Source organism: Anomaloglossus baeobatrachus, chromosome 2, assembly GCF_048569485.1.
Source record: "Anomaloglossus baeobatrachus isolate aAnoBae1 chromosome 2, aAnoBae1.hap1, whole genome shotgun sequence".
Taxonomy (NCBI): domain Eukaryota; kingdom Metazoa; phylum Chordata; class Amphibia; order Anura; family Aromobatidae; genus Anomaloglossus; species Anomaloglossus baeobatrachus.
In genome coordinates this window covers 748,234,600-748,254,536 of record NC_134354.1, presented here as the reverse complement: position 1 = coordinate 748,254,536, position 19,937 = coordinate 748,234,600, and the positions used below count along the sequence as shown (strand labels likewise).

At 45.9% G+C, this 19,937-nt stretch overlaps 1 protein-coding gene across 3 annotated transcripts in view; it reads left to right on the top strand.

The window, feature by feature from the left end:
• Positions 1 to 19,937, top strand: part of DYNC2H1 (dynein cytoplasmic 2 heavy chain 1) — an 852,364-nt gene that overhangs the window by 68,229 nt on the left and 764,198 nt on the right. For all 3 annotated transcript variants that reach the window (XM_075337457.1, XM_075337458.1, XM_075337455.1), the window contains exon 10: positions 196 to 320. In XM_075337457.1, the coding sequence (XP_075193572.1) occupies positions 196 to 320 (125 nt within the window). The remainder of the gene's footprint in view (positions 1 to 195; positions 321 to 19,937) is intronic.

Genomic DNA, 19,937 nt, shown 5'->3' with positions numbered 1-19,937 from the left:
GGACAAACCTTTTTTAATATTCCCTTTTTTTGGGTGGGGGGTGGGAAGGAGGTAAATTGATTATACTTCTTGGATGAACTAACGTCCACTTTATTGCTCTAAGATGACTCTTCTGCCCTGCCGCTATCCTTTTTATTCTCCCCTTTTTTTTTTTTTTTTTCTGAAAACCCTTTTTTATTTTTTTGTTATTTGTAGAGATCCGGTCAGACTTTGACGCTCGCTGCCATGGCTCTCCTGGGGATTCCTCTGGACCCCTCGCTGGCAAGAACCTGCCCGAGGTTGTGAATAACATTGTGTGGGTGCGCCAACTCCATCTCAAGGTAAATGATGTCTATACCTCTTTCACTGTGGGATCAGTCATTACACATCTACATAACTTATTGAGCTATCCTGGCCTGCTGATATCACCTAAGTACGTCATTTCTAGACTTAAGGCCCCTTTACACACTGAGACTTTCTAGCGATCCCACCAGCGATCCCAACTTGGCCGGGATCGCTACAAAGTCTCTGGTGAGCTGTCAAACAGGCAAACCTGGCCAACGACGCAACAGCGATCCGGACCTGCAGAACGACCTAGCTAGTCTTTGGGGACGTTGTAAAGCAGCTTTTTGAAAGGGAAGTCGCTAACAAAGTCGCTGTAAAGTCCTTTTACACACTGAGACTTTGCTGCACAGCGGGAAACAAAGGACCAAAGAATGGTCCTGAACGATTTGTAGCGATCAGCAACTTCACAGCAGGGGCCAGGTCGCTGATGTGTTTCACACAGTGCAATGTCGCTGGGGAGGTCGCTATTGCGTCACAAAACCGGTGACGTTACAGCGATGTCGTTTGCGATGTTGCAGTGTGTAAAGCCACCTTACGGCTTTGGTTTTATGTCTGTCATGACCTCCTGCTGAAATGGCTCTAAACATGGAATGCAAGTGCAATTTGCGTGAAGCTCTAATCATGAACTTAATGATAATTTCCTGGTGTGAGCGGCCATAATGACTGTTTCCATCTGGTCCGATAATTATCTGACCTACATCAAAATTCTCCCTTTTGGGATCACATTGATAGTAGCATATAAATAGAGACCAGTGGCAAAACCTTATTATGAGGAATAGCAGGATTTAATTTTCCATGATGAGAACAAGTCTTCCTTTTCACACACAAGCTGTATATTTAAACCTTAAATTGCAGAGATCCACACAATTATCCGACCATCTGTCTGATTGAATTGGAGATTAGGTAGTGTAAACTCTCACACCTTGTTATGACTAATGGAAGGCCATAGGGGGCAGTACATGACAAAAGGATTTATAACAGAACTATACCTTCAACAAACTTTGCATAAATCAATAGTACTGGCAAATATAAGAAACGTAGTAACCTGACTTATCAATGAAATCCGCTTCTTTCCCTATTGATTTGTCACCTCTCCCCCAGCCTCCTGAACTTGTCATCAACTTAAAAAAAACTCAGCTCAATTATGTCATGGTCAGACAAGACAGTCTGCATGATCACTGTGATTTCATAAGAATCATCCCATTAAACTCTATGGAGAGGGGCAGAGAGGAAGATTGAGGCGCAAGGAGATGAAACTGGCAGAGGGAAACAGAAAGATCGAAGTGAACTTTCTAACAAGTCTTCTGCCTCACCCTACAGCTTCTTCGTATGCACACAGCACCAGCATTGCTGTATAATTTTCTCAATGTCACTATTGTTTGTCTGTGGTTATTAAAAAACATTTAATGAAGAGCAGGAATCCCTCTCTGTGCGCTGTGCTGTGTATGACGGAGTTCACTGCAGATAGTCCTGTCTGCCCAGCTCTCAGTGGAGTGTAAATTAGACCTAAAGACTGTAGAGAGGAAAACTGGTGAAAATGTGGGATATAAGTCACATAATGGGCAGAGATAGGGTTATCCTCACACAAATGTAGCGCCCCACGGGGCAGGTGTTTTAACCTAGTCATAGCTGGGCTGGGGGTGCAGATCCTCTGCGTTGTCACGGGGTGGCCTGGCCCGGTTCCGTTGCCCCGAGGTGTACAGGAAGGGAAGGATGGCAGTGGACGGGAGGCAGGAATGGAGCATGAGGGTGGTAATTGGAGGTGGAGGATGGGGGTTACGGTTAGGAAAGTCTATTAGGATGATCTTGACGCCACCTGTGGTACGCAGACAGGTAAACGGCCGCTGCTGCAGGGTCGGTCACAAGGGCAGATGTTGGGTGCAGCCGGGATGGTGTCGCTCCCCATAGGCAGGGCGGGATTACCCCGGGGAGGATGATGGAGGACGGGGGTGGTGGTAGTCCCCGTTGGCGCCGCAGTGCTGGGCGACGCCGCTGGATAAAGGAGAGGCAGGGGCTGAAGTTCCAGGTCTTTTTTACTCACAGGTTGTTCAAGCGCTGCCCCAGAGTACCGATCTCTCCCACGATGGGCTCCAGCCGATCCCGGATCCGTCGGCGGTCACCGCCGGTGCCCGTGAAAGTCTGTTAGTGACGTGTCCCTCAGTTGGTATCCGGAACCCGGGCCGAGCCTCCTGCTCCGCGAAGAGAGAGAGAGAAACGCTAACGCCAGTTGTCAGTGCTAGGTGTTATCCCAAGCTGTGCCCAGGAAGGTTATCTCTAAAGTGTGTTGGTTTCGCCTACTTCTGCCCTATGTGGTGCCCGCCCCAGTGGTTGTCCTAGTTACTGGGAAGTCCCATGCTTCATGATGGCTAACTACCCTGTCTGCCCTCGTCCAACCCCTTGTGAGTAAGCCCATTTCTGTTGTATATGTGTGTTTTGTGAAAGCATCGGCAGGTTAACCCCCTCCTGATCCGGGATATATATTACCCCTGAAATGTGGTGTACCCTGTGGCGCCTGAAGCCCAGGGGCGCCACACAAACACGGCAACTTCTTCTAAAATGTTACTTGAATGGGGGGGCGTGGCCTGAGCAGCATGTGAGGAAGACCTGTGCAGAGAGAGCTCCTGCAAAAAACTCCTGTATAATCCTGTCCAGCTGGGGTTAAAGGTTGTTTTACTGCTTTCCTGGAGTGGTGACCTCTCCTAGACTGAGGGGGCTTCAAAGACCTGAGTGATATGACCAGAACTCGGGCTGATAAGAAGCGCAGGACACAGGCCACACTCATGGACGCTGGAGCTTCATGTGGGGGCAGGGCGTCTGATGCAATAGCTCGCCTCAGCAAGTTTGCACGAGATCAGCCTGAGATACCTGAAGCTGTTAAGCAGTCTGACCTCAGCGTGGAGGAGCTGCAGATCCCAGGACAAGAACTGATGGAGGAAGAGCAGCAGGGAGCTGTGAGTATGTTGGCTGCTGCCAATAATGTGGAGCAGGGGGACAACCTTAGAGCTGCAGATGAAAACACAGACCCTGGGAGAGCAGAGCCCACCCTCAGTGATGTGCTTGCAGCAGTAAATACCTGCAACAATATGCTAGCCACTTTGAACATACAGATGGGAGGAATTAAAATGGACATTTCATCTATCAGGCACGAGTTGCAGGGGGTCAATGTACGGGTGGGGGCCCTGGAAGACCGGGTCAGTGCCACAGAGGATAAGCTTCCCCCTCTGACTCGGGACCTTGGCAGAGCAATCCACAATATCTCATTGCTTAGGGCTAAGGTGGACGATCTAGAAAACAGATCCCGCAGAAGCAATCTCCGTCTGGTCGGGGTCCCAGAAAAGGCAGAAGGCAATAATCCAGTAGCTTTTTTTGAAATGTGGCTCCCCAAGACTTTGGGTATGGATCTGTTTTCTCCTTTCTTCACTATTGAGCGGGCACATAGGGTCCCCACTAGACCCCCACCACCAGGGGCACCCCCTCGTCCTATCCTCCTCAAGCTACTGCACTTCAGGGACAGGGACACTGCGCTCCGCAGAGCCCGGGAGATTAAGGATCTGGCTATTGACGGCCATAAGGTCTCACTGTACCCGGATTTTTCCACTGAAATCCAGCAGAGGAGAGCGCAATTTATTGATGTCAAAAAACGCCTGAGGCAGCTGCAGATCTCTTACTCAATGTTATACCCTACCAGGCTGCGAGTGGTGGCGGATGGTGGGACAAAGTTTTTTGACACTCCAAAGGATGCAGCCGCATGGCTCGATACCAATGAAAAAGGACTGTGCAGAAATCACCGCTGAGGATTATTGCGGATTCCTTGCTGTTGGACTTGCTGAGGTGACCTTGCTATGTTTCCCAGCTGGAACACTTATGGACGGTTAGCAGGAGCCACCCAGATAGGTTACTATGCAGTTGATGACTGTTCAGGAACTTAAACCGTTATGTGCTCTTAGGGTTATGTTTAGCCCCACTTCCCTCTGTTTGAGAGGAATGTCCTGGTTTACTGTGTATGTTTTTATGTTGTTTGACCTTTTCGTTTTATGCACCTGTTTGGTCTATGCTCATCTATGGGAACTGCTGCAGATGGGTCCGGAGGTCCCCGCTTGCTGCCCCCTGCTGTTACATATGTGCACTCACCCTTATGGCGAAGGAGGTTAATATAGTGGCCTGGAATGTGCGAGGATTGGGTGAAGCCACTAAAAGATGTGCAGTTTTTCTGTTTCTACAGCAGCTTAAGCCAGACATAATATTCTTATCAGAAACGCACTTGGTGAAGGAGCGGCTCCACTTGCTCCACAAAAAATGGATAGCCCATGAGTATCACTCTGTGTATACCACACATTCCAGGGGGGTGAGTGTCCTGATACACAGGACAGTGCCGTTTGAGTGTCTTAAAGCTTCTGTGGATCAGGAGGGTAGATTTGTATGTCTTTACTGTGTCCTTCATAATGTGCGCTGTGTTCTAGTTGCAATTTATATTCCGCCGCCATACACAGGGGAACCATTGAAACGTATCCTCAATTTTGTTGCTTCCCTCCCTGAGGTCCCCACCCTATTAGTAGGAGACTATAATAATTACTTGCACCCGTATTGGGATAAGTTACATACAGGGAATATCTCAGTGGGGGCGGCAGCTACATCCCTTGCCAGACTGATGGAGGAGGTGGGATATGTAGATATTTGGCGTATTAGAAACCCGCAGGTCCGGCAGTATTCATGCTATTCTAGTTCTCATCATTCACTGTCCCGGATTGACCTGGCCATTGGAAATGCTCAGCTGCTGCCTTGTGTAGCTTCAGTCACGTACCTGGCCAGGGGGGTGTCTGACCACTCCCCACTACAGGTCCGTCTAAGGCTTGGGGACCCAGACCGGCTGGCGGGGATACCATGGCGGCTCAACCCTTTTTGGATACAACTGATAGGGGGCACTCTGACTGACACTATACGGGAATATTTTGTGACAAATGACGGTACTGCATCTAAACATATAGTGTGGGACGCAATGAAGGCGTATGTTCGTGGGACATATATTAGGGAAATTTGCACCCGAAAGGCGAAAACAAGAGAGCGCACTAAGTATCTGACGGACACTTTAGGTGATGCAGAACGACTTCTTATATCTAACCCTACAGATGATGCCAAGCGGGACTTAGAGAGGGCACAGAGAGCTCTGAGAGACCATATGACTTCCTTGGCCACTAACAAACGCTTTTTCCTTAAGCAGCGGTACTTTACGGAGGGGGAGAGTGTGGGACATCTCTTGGCTACAATTGCTAGGGCGCAGGAGGGATTGACCTATATCACCAAATTGAAACTTGACACTGGAGAGGAGGTGAGGGACAGCGGGAGGATTGTGGAGGTCATGCAACAGTATTACACCCAATTATACTCCTCTAAATCGCATTATGGGGATGAGGAACTGCGGGACTTTGTGGAGGAGATCACTCTCCCCAGTCTGTCAGATAGTGAGAGAGAATCCCTGAATAGAGATATAGACCTGGAGGAGCTGGAGGAGGCGCTCGGTCAAATCCAAAATGAAAAGGCCCCAGGTGCGGACGGACTCCCGGGTGAATTCTACAAATTATATACCCATCTGCTGCTGCCAAGACTCTTGGATGTGTTCAGAGATGCTGAGGAGAAGGGATCCCTCCCTGCATCCATGAGGGAGGCTATTATTGTTCTGATTTTAAAACCCGGGAAAGATCCGACCGCGCCTGACTCCTATCGCCCAATCTCGCTGCTTACATTAGATATTAAATTAATCGCTAAAATTCTAGCTAACAGATTGTCCCGGGTGATCACGTCAGTGATCCACGAGGATCACACTGGATTCATCCCCAATAAATCTACTTCCATTAATTTGCGACGTTTATTCCTGGGGATACAGCTAAGTTCTGAGGGGAGAAACAAGGAGAGAGCAGTCCTGTCATTAGATGCAGCCAAAGCCTTTGACAGTATTGAATGGAATTTCCTATGGGTAGTTTTGGAGAAATTGGGTCTTGGCTCCAGATTTATTGGCTGGGTCAAATTGTTATATGCCTCTCCAAGGGCCAGGATTCGAGTTAATCGTTGTACCTCCTCGTCTTTTAATCTGGCCAGGGGCACGAGACAGGGCTGTCCTCTCTCTCCATTACTATTTGCAGCGGCAATTGAACCATTGGCGGCTATGCTTCGTGCATCCGCTGACGTAAAGGGGTTTGAGATAGGCGGTCTGGAGCATAAGGTTTCCCTCTATGCGGACGATTTGTTGCTGTATCTCAGGGAGGTGGGGACATCGGTGGGCCCAGCAATGAATATTATTAAAGAATTTGGTAGGCGCTCGGGACTCCTAATAAACTGGAAGAAATCGGCCCTGCTCCCTATAGATCCACTCCCATCTAATTTTAGTACTCTGGGGCTGCCAATTCCGACGGTGGATAAATTTAAATACCTGGGGATTGTGGTTAGTGCCCGACCGCGTGATTACTACTCTCAAAATCTGGAACCAGTGTTGGCTCAGTTTAGGAACAAGATAGATGCCTGGTGTCGACTCCCACTGTCCCTTATTGGCCGTGCTAATCTACTAAAAATGGTACTGATGCCCAAACTTCTGTATCTTCTCCACAACGCCCCAATATGGATCCACTGGAAATTTTTCCGTAAAATCAACACTTTGTTTCGGGAACTCTTGTGGCAAAAGCAGCAGGCTAGAATCCGCCTTGAGACCCTGCAGAGAGGGAAGGAAGATGGGGGTCTGGCAGTCCCCAACCCGTGGGTTTATTATGTTGCGGCACAGATGCAGCACTTCAGGGGGTGGGGAAAGGATGAGGCATATGACGCTGGGGGCAAATTGGTGAGGGGCCTTGCAGAATGGGGATACCCAGTGGCTTTTTTGGACGCAGGTTACTCACCCAGAGGAGGAACATTATATCCAACATTATCATTGATGTACAAGGTGTGGGATAGAGGGAAGCAGTTGCTGGGAATATCAGGAATGACTGAGTACTGGCCCTTATGGCATAATCGTGGACTGGCGGAGCTGCAGAGACTCCCGGGTTGGAGAATGTGGGTGAGCAGGGGGGTGCATCAGGTGTCTCAGATTCTTCAGAATAATATACTTAAAAGATTTGACCAGCTTCAAGCTGAGTTTGGGATACCGCACAGTTCCTTTTACCAATACCTGCAGCTCCGTCATGCCTATGAGACACAGACACGTCGTATGGACATTAGGATAGAGCGGAATCACACTCTTACTGAATTGTTGACATCTGATCGCTCCTATGGTATTATTTCTAGGTTGTATACAGTGATGTTATCTAGACACCTCGACAAATTCCCTTTGCAGGCTAGAGAAAAGTGGGAGAGGGACCTAGGCCCTATGACAGAGGAACAGTGGGGTGAGGTCCTGTCTCAGAGTCCAAGCCTTGCTGTATCTGAAGGCCAACGACTGTCGCAGCTATTCCTGTTACATAGAGTATATAGGACACCTAGTCTATTGCATAAGATGGGAGTTAGGATGGATGATCTGTGTCCTAGGTGCGGACAGGAGGGTGCCAATCTGATGCATATGATGTGGTCCTGTGGGAACATTGAAGATTACTGGAGGGCAGTACTAGAATTGGTTAGACAAGTTTTCAATATCCGTCTACAGCCAAGACCTATTATATGTATCCTGGGTCTACTGGAAGGGGGGGTGGACTTGAGTTCGCCGGTAATGGTCGGTATTACACGTCTCTTGTACCAGGCTAGGAAATTGTTGGCCTACCACTGGTTGGACCCAGCGCCTCCGGTCATCGGGGATTTTAGGGAAAGAGTAAACGCTATACTTCGACTGGAGAGAGGATATGACAATTTCGCCATAATACTTATAAACACCGGGGAGGCCACTAATAGGGACCCCCTAGGGTAAGAACCTACTCCAGAGAACATGCATAATAGGAGAAAAAAGGAGATCAGGCCACAATGTACATGTAAAAAATATTAGTTTTATTAGATAAAAACCGCATAGGTCAATAAGTACAAAAATCACACGTAATGGGAACAAGTCAAGCAAAAAAATGTGGGAATGTAGGGAAGATGGAGAAAAAGTGTGGGCAAAGTAATGCCACACAACCTGCCCAAGTACAACACAATTGAATGTATATGAGGCCGTCACATTACAATGTTATGCGGCTGGGTGCCCCCGTGACAAGGTGACAGCCCCACGGAGAGAAGACATACATGCACTAACGTATTATATATCAATATCAAGTTTGAAGGCAAGTGTCAAAATATCCCCTCTCCATGAAGGTACACCATGGCAAGGATAGCACCACGCCACGTGACCACCCAGGCTGGGATCACATGAGAAAACCGTGTCTCAACATAAGTATGTACGATAGGTAAATCCCAGCATGGGTGGCCCAGCGTGCAGAAAGGCAGGGCAAGTAGACGATACCTGTGTGGTGTAGCAGGGCAGGTTGTAGAGGCAGGAAGCCTCCTTGACAGCTGTTTCGCCTATGGCTTTATCAAAAGGATTTTGATAAAGCCATAGGCGAAACAGCTGTCAAGGAGGCTTCCTGCCTCTACAACCTGCCCTGCTACACCACACAGGTATCGTCTACTTGCCCTGCCTTTCTGCACGCTGGGCCACCCATGCTGGGATTTACCTATCGTACATACTTATGTTGAGACACGGTTTTCTCATGTGATCCCAGCCTGGGTGGTCACGTGGCGTGGTGCTATCCTTGCCATGGTGTACCTTCATGGAGAGGGGATATTTTGACACTTGCCTTCAAACTTGATATTGATATATAATACGTTGGTGCATGTATGTCTTCTCTCCGTGGGGCTGTCACCTTGTCACGGGGGCACCCAGCCGCATAACATTGTAATGTGACGGCCTCATATACATTCAATTGTGTTGTACTTGGGCAGGTTGTGTGGCATTACTTTGCCCACACTTTTTCTCCATCTTCCCTACATTCCCACATTTTTTTGCTTGACTTGTTCCCATTACGTGTGATTTTTGTACTTATTGACCTATGCGGTTTTCATCTAATAAAACTAATATTTTTTACATGTACATTGTGGCCTGATCTCCTTTTTTCTCCTATTATGACTGGAGAGAGGAGTATACCTTAAAAGAAATGCATTGAAAAAGTTCTATAAGATCTGGGGGGCATGGTTGGATACCCCAGGCCTTCCCTCCTCGGCGTTACTGCAGGACAGTGCGAGCGACCAGGTCCTTCTGCTTCTGACCGGTTAACAAATTTCCTCAAATAGGGTGATATGCGTACTGCTGGAATGTGTGTGTATGTATATGTGTGTGCATGTATATGTGTGTGCATGTATATGTGTGTGCATGTATATGTGTGTGCATGTATATGTGTGTGCATGTATATGTGTGTGCATGTATATGTGTGTGCATGTATATGTGTGTGCGTGCGTGCGTGCGTGCGTGCGTGTATGTATATGTGTATATATATATATAATGTCATAATGATGCTGGGTAAGCTATACTATGGAGAATATATTCGGAAATAATATGCACTTTGAGACCCATATTGAAATGAGACGTGGACTGCGGGTGCATTGTTTGTTATGTTATTTGTGTGGTTTTTCTTATTGACTAAAGGTTTTTTCCCTTTCTGTGATATTTCTATGGAGGGAATTATTTTATGTGTTGTATAATTTTGCTGTTAAATAAAAATGAACCTGATTTAAAAAAAAAAATGTTACTTGAATGTATGGTTACCCTTTAAAGAACACCATAGAGAAAATTCTTGAGTCATGCACTGTCCCCAGGCCCTGCAGTAGACAACGCACAGTGTTTCACTCTTACTTCAAATTGTCACTAAAATATATACTGTGTTTCTCCGAAAATAAGGTAGGGTCTTATATTATTTGTTGCTTTGAAAAATGTAAACCGTGAGAAAACACCCCTTAAAATTTCAATGCTTTAATAATAAAGTTTAAAATGTATATCCCAACATGAATAACACACACATGTACACATACAACAAAAAAGGGGAGAAAAAGTGCTGCAGTGCAGACTGGGAGTGGTCAACACCCCTTCACTTCTCCCTACCTAGCCTGCGGAGGTCGGCACCCTAGATTGCGTAAAGGCGCCCCCGCTCACCGTCGGCTCGCCCTCCTTTCCCTGCACTAATTTAAGAGGTGCAACTAGTCTGCGAATATAGGAGTGCTCAATTAAAATGTTGCTGCACTGCAAAAAATTTTTACAGGGTTGCAAGGAATGTCTATTGATATCTGACACACATGTGGGTGTAACTCTACAGAAATGCTGAAATGACCGATACAATATAGTATAAGATGCTTGAGATTAGAATGACCATCTCAATATGAAATTTATCAGTGGACACCGTGCCCCCGTTTGGATGTAGTCCCTAGAGCCACCTATATGGATATCAATTGTCCTGTGCATTCAATAACAGCGCATATTGTGGTGCTAAGAAAACAGGTTACTACAATGTGCACAACAGACTCTGATAAGCCTTGCCTTCGCCTGCTCCCACAAATAAATCAATAAGAGTCAATCAAACATTCGACACATGACTCCACAGTAGGCACACAGATGGATGGTCCACAGATATAATGACATACTAAGGCTACTTTCACACATCAGTTTTCTGTATTCAGGCACAGTCCTTTTTTTTCCTGATCCAACGGATCCTGAAAAAAAAGTGAAAACCGTATCCACCGGATCCGTTTTTTAACGGATCCGTTATGCCGGATCCGTTAAAAAACGGATCCGGTGGATACGGTTTGCATCCGTTTTTGCATCCTTTTCGTCCGTTTTTTGGCTGGATCCGTTTTGTTAATTACATTGGAGCATGCTCAGTTTAGAAAAACGGATCCGGCGGCCGCATCCGTTTTTTACCGCATTACGCCGGATCCGGCGTCCATAGGCTTCTATTGTAAACCACGCCGTATCGCGCCGGATCCGGCGCGATGCGGTTTTTTTTGCCGGACAAAAAAACGTTGCAAGCTACGTTGCCTCCGGCCGCCGCTTTAACTAATTTTGCCGCATCCGGAAAAAAACGGATGCAACGCAAAGCCATCCGGTACAATCCGGTAACAATGCAAGTCTATGGGGAAAAAACGGATGCGGTACCGGATCCGTTTTACCCGTTTTTTTCCGGATTGAACCTGATGGCAAAAAACTGATGTGTGAAAGTAGCCTTAGCCATAGCATGGAATAAACTATAACTCCAGTCTATTCACTGTAGATGTAACGATAACATATCAAAGGTACTTAGCTTATTGATGTGAATTTGGACAGATCACCAGATCAACGCTAATACTTCAGTGTAGTCACTGGAAAAAACAGGCCCAGTTTGGGAACCGCTAGCTCGACGCGTTTCCCCCTGGCACACAGTCCCGCCAAGGTTCATCAGGAGCACCCACAATCGGGCACAGAGTGTCGGCCACAATAAACCGCTCTGCCTCGGTCCTAATCCCCGCCTGCACACGTGGGGCAAGGAGCGTTCTTTAAAAATGGCGCTTCCTGACGTCACCGGAAGTGACGTCTGTTGGAACGGAAGTGCCGCTCGCGTGGAACGCATTATGCGTTTCACCGCGGCTCATCACTACGGGACAGATGACCCTCCATGTGGCGCTTCCTGACGTCACCGGAAGTGACGTCTGTTAGAACGGAAGTGCCGCTAACGTGGAACGCATCATGCGCTCCACTGCGGTTCATCACAATGGGGCGGAGACTGTCCCTCCATGTGACGTACAATAGCAGTCACATGATCACGGGACACAATAATACACTCCGCAACCACGCACCACATGGTTCACAGCGCAAGGGGATGAGTTATGCCCACCAAAAGATAAGACTAGATGGACCAATAGCACTAGTGGATTCAAAAAATATAATAAATCCCCTTTCCCACTAAATTACAAAGAACGCCCCACAATGGTATATTATAGTTACAATTCACAAGGGATATCAAGAAATGCACATGTGGACCAATCCGTCAACATGAATAAACTATAGCGACCAGGGACATTAAGTCCATGATCAAGGAACAAACCCCGTAGTCCACAAAACAGACCTATACAGGATGGCTGTATATAAATATACTTAATTTCCCATATATCTAGGAAGGAATAAATATCCCAATATACTGAATGCTAAGGACAGATGAAACTAGAGAATGTTAGTTGTTCGTTTAGCCCGCCTGGACTGGTTGACTCTAGCCAAAAGATCCAGCGTGTCTCCCTTTGAAGCAGTTTTTTGTCCCAATCTCCCAAACGTATTGATGGGGAAATCACTTCAATTGTCCTAAAGGAGAAAGACCCCAGATCGCCATTATGATGTGAATTAATGTGACGAGCTAGGGGTGTGTCCCGTTTATTTCTCACATCCCCTAGGTGTTCTCCTATCCGTACTTTCAATGGTCTCCTAGTCTTTCCCACATAATCTTTTGGGCACGTACATGTACAGAGGTAAATGACTCCCTCTGTTTTGCAGTTCGCAAAGTTACGATTCTTATACATTCGCCCAGTGACTGCACTGCAAAAATCTCTTGATGGAACCACATGTTTACAATATATACATGACCCACATTTAAAGGTACCCACATCTCTCCTGTCCAACCACGTACCACTTTTTTTAGGGGGGACAAAGAGGCTATGTACTACCTCATCCTTGATTGTCTTTCCTCTCTTAAATGTTACCGAAGGATGTGCCGTTATATATCCACAAATATCGGGGTCACTCCTCAGAATGCCCCAATGTCTCCTCAAGATGGCCATGATCTTTCCATGCTGATCATCGTACATCCCGATCAGCCGTGTGATCTGCCCATCACCATTTTTGGGAGAAGTAGTTAGCAAATCCCTACGGTCACTGTGAAGGGCATTTTTCTGCGCCTTATCAATCACGTTTGGAGGATAACCCCTTTCCCTAAATCTCTTTTTAAGGTGGACAGATTGGTTCTCATATTCATGGACAGTGGAGCAGTTCCTCCTTAATCTCAAGAATTGTCCCTTTGGGATCCCAGTTTTTAAACAGACCGGGTGATGACTTTTCCAATTCAACAAGCTATTTGTAGCATTCGGTTTTCTGAATATAGAGGTACTCAATGTACCATCTAATTCCCTTGTTATTAGAACGTCCAAAAAGGGGAGTTTACCGCCTCCAATTTCATACGTAAATCTCAACCCCAAATCATTGATGTTCAACTGATTGACGAAAGCAACAAAGGACTCAGCTGATCCACGCCACACTACCAATATGTCGTCTATGTAGCGTCCCCAGAACTGAATCTGGGGACCCCACACATCATCATCCCGAAACACAACAGTATCCTCCCACCAGCCCAGGAGTAAGTTTGCATAAGTGGGAGCACAAGGGCTCCCCATTGCAGTACCCCTGAGCTGGTGGTAATACTTCGTATTAAAGATGAAATAATTGTGTGTTAAGATGAACCTGATCAGTTGTACGATGAAATCATTATGCTGGGACATAGATGTTCCTCTAGAGTTAAGGTAGTACTTCACTGCTTCTATACCGATGTTGTGAGGGATGCAACTATAGAGGGATTCTACATCGATAGACATTAGCAGAGAGTCTGAATCAACCACTAGACCCTCAATTTTATTCAACAGATCCATTGTATCCCTCAGATACGATGGCAGAGAAATAAATGGACGGAGAATTTCGTCCACGTACATGCTGCAATTCTGGGAGAGTGCCTCAACCCCGGAAACAATGGGGCGACCTTTCACTGGGAATAACCCCTTGTGGATTTTCGGTAAAGCGTAAAAGGTCGCCACCATTGGTGTTTTAGGTAGTAAGAAATCCAATTCATCTGTGGATATCAGTTTCATTGTTTTTGCCTCACATAAGATCAACTTTAAATCTTTAAGATAACCCAAAGTTGGGTCCGACCTCAGGACTTCATATGTTGACCGATCTGATAAAATGACCTGACACATCATCAGATATTCCTTATAATTCATTATAACAACATTGCCCCCCTTATCGGAGGGCTTTATTACTATTTCTGAATTATTGCCCAGACTCTGGATGGCCAATCTCTGTTCGGTCGTCAAGTTTGGTCTTGTTGGTCCCAACCTAGGGTTAATCTTTTTGATATCTTCACATACCAATTTGCAGAAGATATCAGTGCTGTTGAACTCGCTAATGGGAGGCATCCTTTTACTTTTGAGTTTCAGCCCTGAGAAGGGTCCTTCCCCCTCAGGTCTACTGCTCTCTTCCTCCAGACTCATAAGTACATTAAAGTCTGACATCATTTCCAGCGGTATCCCTAGTTGTGTACACTTATTCCGATCATTATTAACGAAAAACTTCTTCCATTTAAGTTTTCTTATGAACAAATTGATGTCCTTCACCCATGTGAAAGCATCAAATTTGACAGTGGGGACAAAGGATAGACCTGTATATAACACCGACATTTCCAAATCCGTCGGTGTGTACTTGGACAGATTAATGACCCTAAGATCTTTAGGACCTAGTTGCCCTTTCTGTTGGATACAGGTGCTCTCTGTCTGAGGTCGTACGGCCCCAGATCCCTCATCTCTAAAAAAGAGGGAGTTGTCATGGCGGAGGGCCCAGCAGAGAGAGAGGAGGACATAGATGGTCCAGAGGGGGCATCCCTGGGTGTAAATTGTCTCCCTCCTCTGTTCACATTTCCCCTCCATCTCTTCCTTGAAAAACCTTTGTTTCTAACCCTTCTGGATTCAGTGTCTGATGATTCCGGATCAGTGGATGAAACCTCACTAGGTTGTGGCTCTTTTGTCAGAAAAGCGTATGCCTGTTTGTCCCTAAATTCGAACAAATCTCTAATGAAGCGCTTATGTTTTCTGTCTTTTATACTCAATCGATATTTTTCTATTGTTGCCTGGAGGGCAGTTTCTCTGCTGGCAAATTCGGGATCTGTTTTAAGTTTAAGGGCCTCCTCAATGAGTTTCTGTAAGGCACTAGAGGATCTCTCAAGTGTGCATCTCTCTTCCTCTAACAAGATGCCCATAAACCGTAATGATGATGAGACTGACTCCTCCTCCCACTTCGCTAATAACGCTGTAGACCTGGACCTGTTTGCTGGTACAACAGTAATCCGTAGGCCTCTGGGGACAATCCTTTGTTTGATATAATTATCCAATGATTGGACTTCCCACCAGGATTTGATGTTCTCTTTATATGCGGTGGTTAGATCAGTGAAAATATTCCTTAGAGAGGGGCCTGTTGCTGAACTGTTATTTATAGATAGTTCGGAAAAAGCTTCCCTAGCATCATCCAGCCAACTATTAGCATTCATTGATCCAGTAAGAAAACCAGCCATAATATCAAAAAACTCTCAGGAAAAAACCGTTATAGATAATGATTAAGGGATCATAAACTGTAAACCGTGAGAAAACACCCCTTAAAATTTCAATGCTTTAATAATAAAGTTTAAAATGTATATCCCAACATGAATAACACACACATGTACACATACAACAAAAAAGGGGAGAAAAAGTGCTGCAGTGCAGACTGGGAGTGGTCAACACCCCTTCACTTCTCCCTACCTAGCCTGCGGAGGTCGGCACCCTAGATTGCGTAAAGGCGCCCCCGCTCACCGTCGGCTCGCCCTCCTTTCCCTGCACTAATTTAAGAGGTGCAACTAGTCTGGGAATATAGGAGTGCTCAATTAAAATGTTGCTGCACTGCAAAAAATTTTTACAGGGTTGCAAGGAATGTCTATTGATATCTGACACACATGTGGGTGTAACTCTACAGAAATGCTGAAATGACCGATACAATATAGTATAAGATGCTTGAGATTAGAATGACCATCTCAATATGAAATTTATCAGTGGACACCGTGCCCCCGTTTGGATGTAGTCCCTAGAGCCACCTATATGGATATCAATTGTCCTGTGCATTCAATAACAGCGCATATTGTGGTGCTAAGAAAACAGGTTACTACAATGTGCACAACAGACTCTGATAAGCCTTGCCTTCGCCTGCTCCCACAAATAAATCAATAAGAGTCAATCAAACATTCGACACATGACTCCACAGTAGGCACACAGATGGATGGTCCACAGATATAATGACATACTTAGCCATAGCATGGAATAAACTATAACTCCAGTCTATTCACTGTAGATGTAACGATAACATATCAAAGGTACTTAGCTTATTGATGTGAATTTGAACAGATCACCAGATCAACGCTAATACTTCAGTGTAGTCACTGGGAAAAAACAGGCCCAGTTTGGGAACCGCTAGCTCGACGCGTTTCCCCCTGGCACACAGTCCCGCCAAGGTTCATCAGGAGCACCCACAATCGGGCACAGAGTGTCGGCCACAATATACCGCTCTGCCTCGGTCCTAATCCCCGCCTGCACACGTGGGGCAAGGAGCGTTCTTTAAAAATGGCACTTCCTGACGTCACCGGAAGTGACGTCTGTTGGAACGGAAGTGCCGCTCGCGTGGAACGCATTATGCGTTTCACCGCGGCTCATCACTACGGGACAGATGACCCTCCATGTGGCGCTTCCTGACGTCACCGGAAGTGACGTCTGTTAGAACGGAAGTGCCGCTAACGTGGAACGCATCATGCGCTCCACTGCGGTTCATCACAATGGGGCGGAGACTGTCCCTCCATGTGACGTACAATAGCAGTCACATGATCACGGGACACAATAATACACTCCGCAACCACGCACCACATGGTTCACAGCGCAAGGGGATGAGTTATGCCCACCAAAAGATAAGACTAGATGGACCAATAGCACTAGTGGATTCAAAAAATATAATAAATCCCCTTTCCCACTAAATTACAAAGAACGCCCCACAATGGTATATTATAGTTACAATTCACAAGGGATATCAAGAAATGCACATGTGGACCAATCCGTCAACATGAATAAACTATAGCGACCAGGGACATTAAGTCCATGATCAAGGAACAAACCCCGTAGTCCACAAAACAGACCTATACAGGATGGCTGTATATAAATATACTTAATTTCCCATATATCTAGGAAGGAATAAATATCCCAATATACTGAATGCTAAGGTCAGATGAAACTAGAGAATGTTAGTTGTTCTGGTGGGAAGTCCAATCATTGGATAATTATATCAAACAAAGGATTGTCCCCAGAGGCCTACGGATTACTGTTGTACCAGCAAACAGGTCCAGGTCTACAGCGTTATTAGCGAAGTGGGAGGAGGAGTCAGTCTCATCATCATTACGGTTTATGGGCATCTTGTTAGAGGAAGAGAGATGCACACTTGAGAGATCCTCTAGTGCCTTACAGAAACTCATTGAGGAGGCCCTTAAACTTAAAACAGATCCCGAATTTGCCAGCAGAGAAACTGCCCTCCAGGCAACAATAGAAAAATATCGATTGAGTATAAAAGACAGAAAACATAAGCGCTTCATTAGAGATTTGTTCGAATTTAGGGACAAACAGGCATACGCTTTTCTGACAAAAGAGCCACAACCTAGTGAGGTTTCATCCACTGATCCGGAATCATCAGACACTGAATCCAGAAGGGTTAGAAACAAAGGTTTTTCAAGGAAGAGATGGAGGGGAAATGTGAACAGAGGAGGGAGACAATTTACACCCAGGGATGCCCCCTCTGGACCATCTATGTCCTCCTCTCTCTCTGCTGGGCCCTCCGCCATGACAACTCCCTCTTTTTTAGAGATGAGGGATCTGGGGCCGTACGACCTCAGACAGAGAGCACCTGTATCCAACAGAAAAGGCAACTAGGTCCTAAAGATCTTAGGGTCATTAATCTGTCCAAGTACACACCGACGGATTTGGAAATGTCGGTGTTATATACAGGTCTATCCTTTGTCCCCACTGTCAAATTTGATGCTTTCACATGGGTGAAGGACATCAATTTGTTCATAAGAAAACTTAAATGGAAGAAGTTTTTCGTTAATAATGATCGGAATAAGTGTACACAACTAGGGATACCGCTGGAAATGATGTCAGACTTTAATGTACTTATGAGTCTGGAGGAAGAGAGCAGTAGACCTGAGGGGGAAGGACCCTTCTCAGGGCTGAAACTCAAAAGTAAAAGGATGCCTCCCATTAGCGAGTTCAACAGCACTGATATCTTCTGCAAATTGGTATGTGAAGATATCAAAAAGATTAACCCTAGGTTGGGACCAACAAGACCAAACTTGACGACCGAACAGAGATTGGCCATCCAGAGTCTGGGCAATAATTCAGAAATAGTAATAAAGCCCTCCGATAAGGGGGGCAATGTTGTTATAATGAATTATAAGGAATATCTGATGATGTGTCAGGTCATTTTGTCAGATCGGTCAACATATGAAGTCCTGAGGTCGGACCCAACTTTGGGTTATCTTAAAGATTTAAAGGTGATCTTATGTGAGGCAAAAACAATGAAACTGATATCCACAGATGAATTGGATTTCTTACTACCTAAAACACCAATGGTGGCGACCTTTTACGCTTTACCGAAAATCCACAAGGGGTTATTCCCAGTGAAAGGTCGCCCCATTGTTTCCGGGGTTGAGGCACTCTCCCAGAATTGCAGCATGTACGTGGACGAAATTCTCCGTCCATTTGTTATTTCTCTGCCATCGTATCTGAGGGATACAATGGATCTGTTGAATAAAATTGAGGGTCTAGTGGTTGATTCAGACTCTCTGCTAATGTCTATCGATGTAGAATCCCTCTATAGTTGCATCCCTCACAACATCGGTATAGAAGCAGTGAAGTACTACCTTAACTCTAGAGGAACATCTATGTCCCAGCATAATGATTTCATCGTACAACTGATCAGGTTCATCTTAACACACAATTATTTCATCTTTAATACGAAGTATTACCACCAGCTCAGGGGTACTGCAATGGGGAGCCCTTGTGCTCCCACTTATGCAAACTTACTCCTGGGCTGGTGGGAGGATACTGTTGTGTTTCGGGATGATGATGTGTGGGGTCCCCAGATTCAGTTCTGGGGACGCTACATAGACGACATATTGGTAGTGTGGCGTGGATCAGCTGAGTCCTTTGTTGCTTTCGTCAATCAGTTGAACATCAATGATTTGGGGTTGAGATTTACGTATGAAATTGGAGGCGGTAAACTCCCCTTTTTGGACGTTCTAATAACAAGGGAATTAGATGGTACATTGAGTACCTCTATATTCAGAAAACCGAATGCTACAAATAGCTTGTTGAATTGGAAAAGTCATCACCCGGTCTGTTTAAAAACTGGGATCCCAAAGGGACAATTCTTGAGATTAAGGAGGAACTGCTCCACTGTCCATGAATATGAGAACCAATCTGTCCACCTTAAAAAGAGATTTAGGGAAAGGGGTTATCCTCCAAACGTGATTGATAAGGCGCATAAAAATGCCCTTCACAGTGACCGTAGGGATTTGCTAACTACTTCTCCCAAAAATGGTGATGGGCAGATCACACGGCTGATCGGGATGTACGATGATCAGCATGGAAAGATCATGGCCATCTTGAGGAGACATTGGGGCATTCTGAGGAGTGACCCCGATATTTGTGGATATATAACGGCACATCCTTCGGTAACATTTAAGAGAGGAAAGACAATCAAGGATGAGGTAGTACATAGCCTCTTTGTCCCCCCTAAAAAAAGTGGTACGTGGTTGGACAGGAGAGAT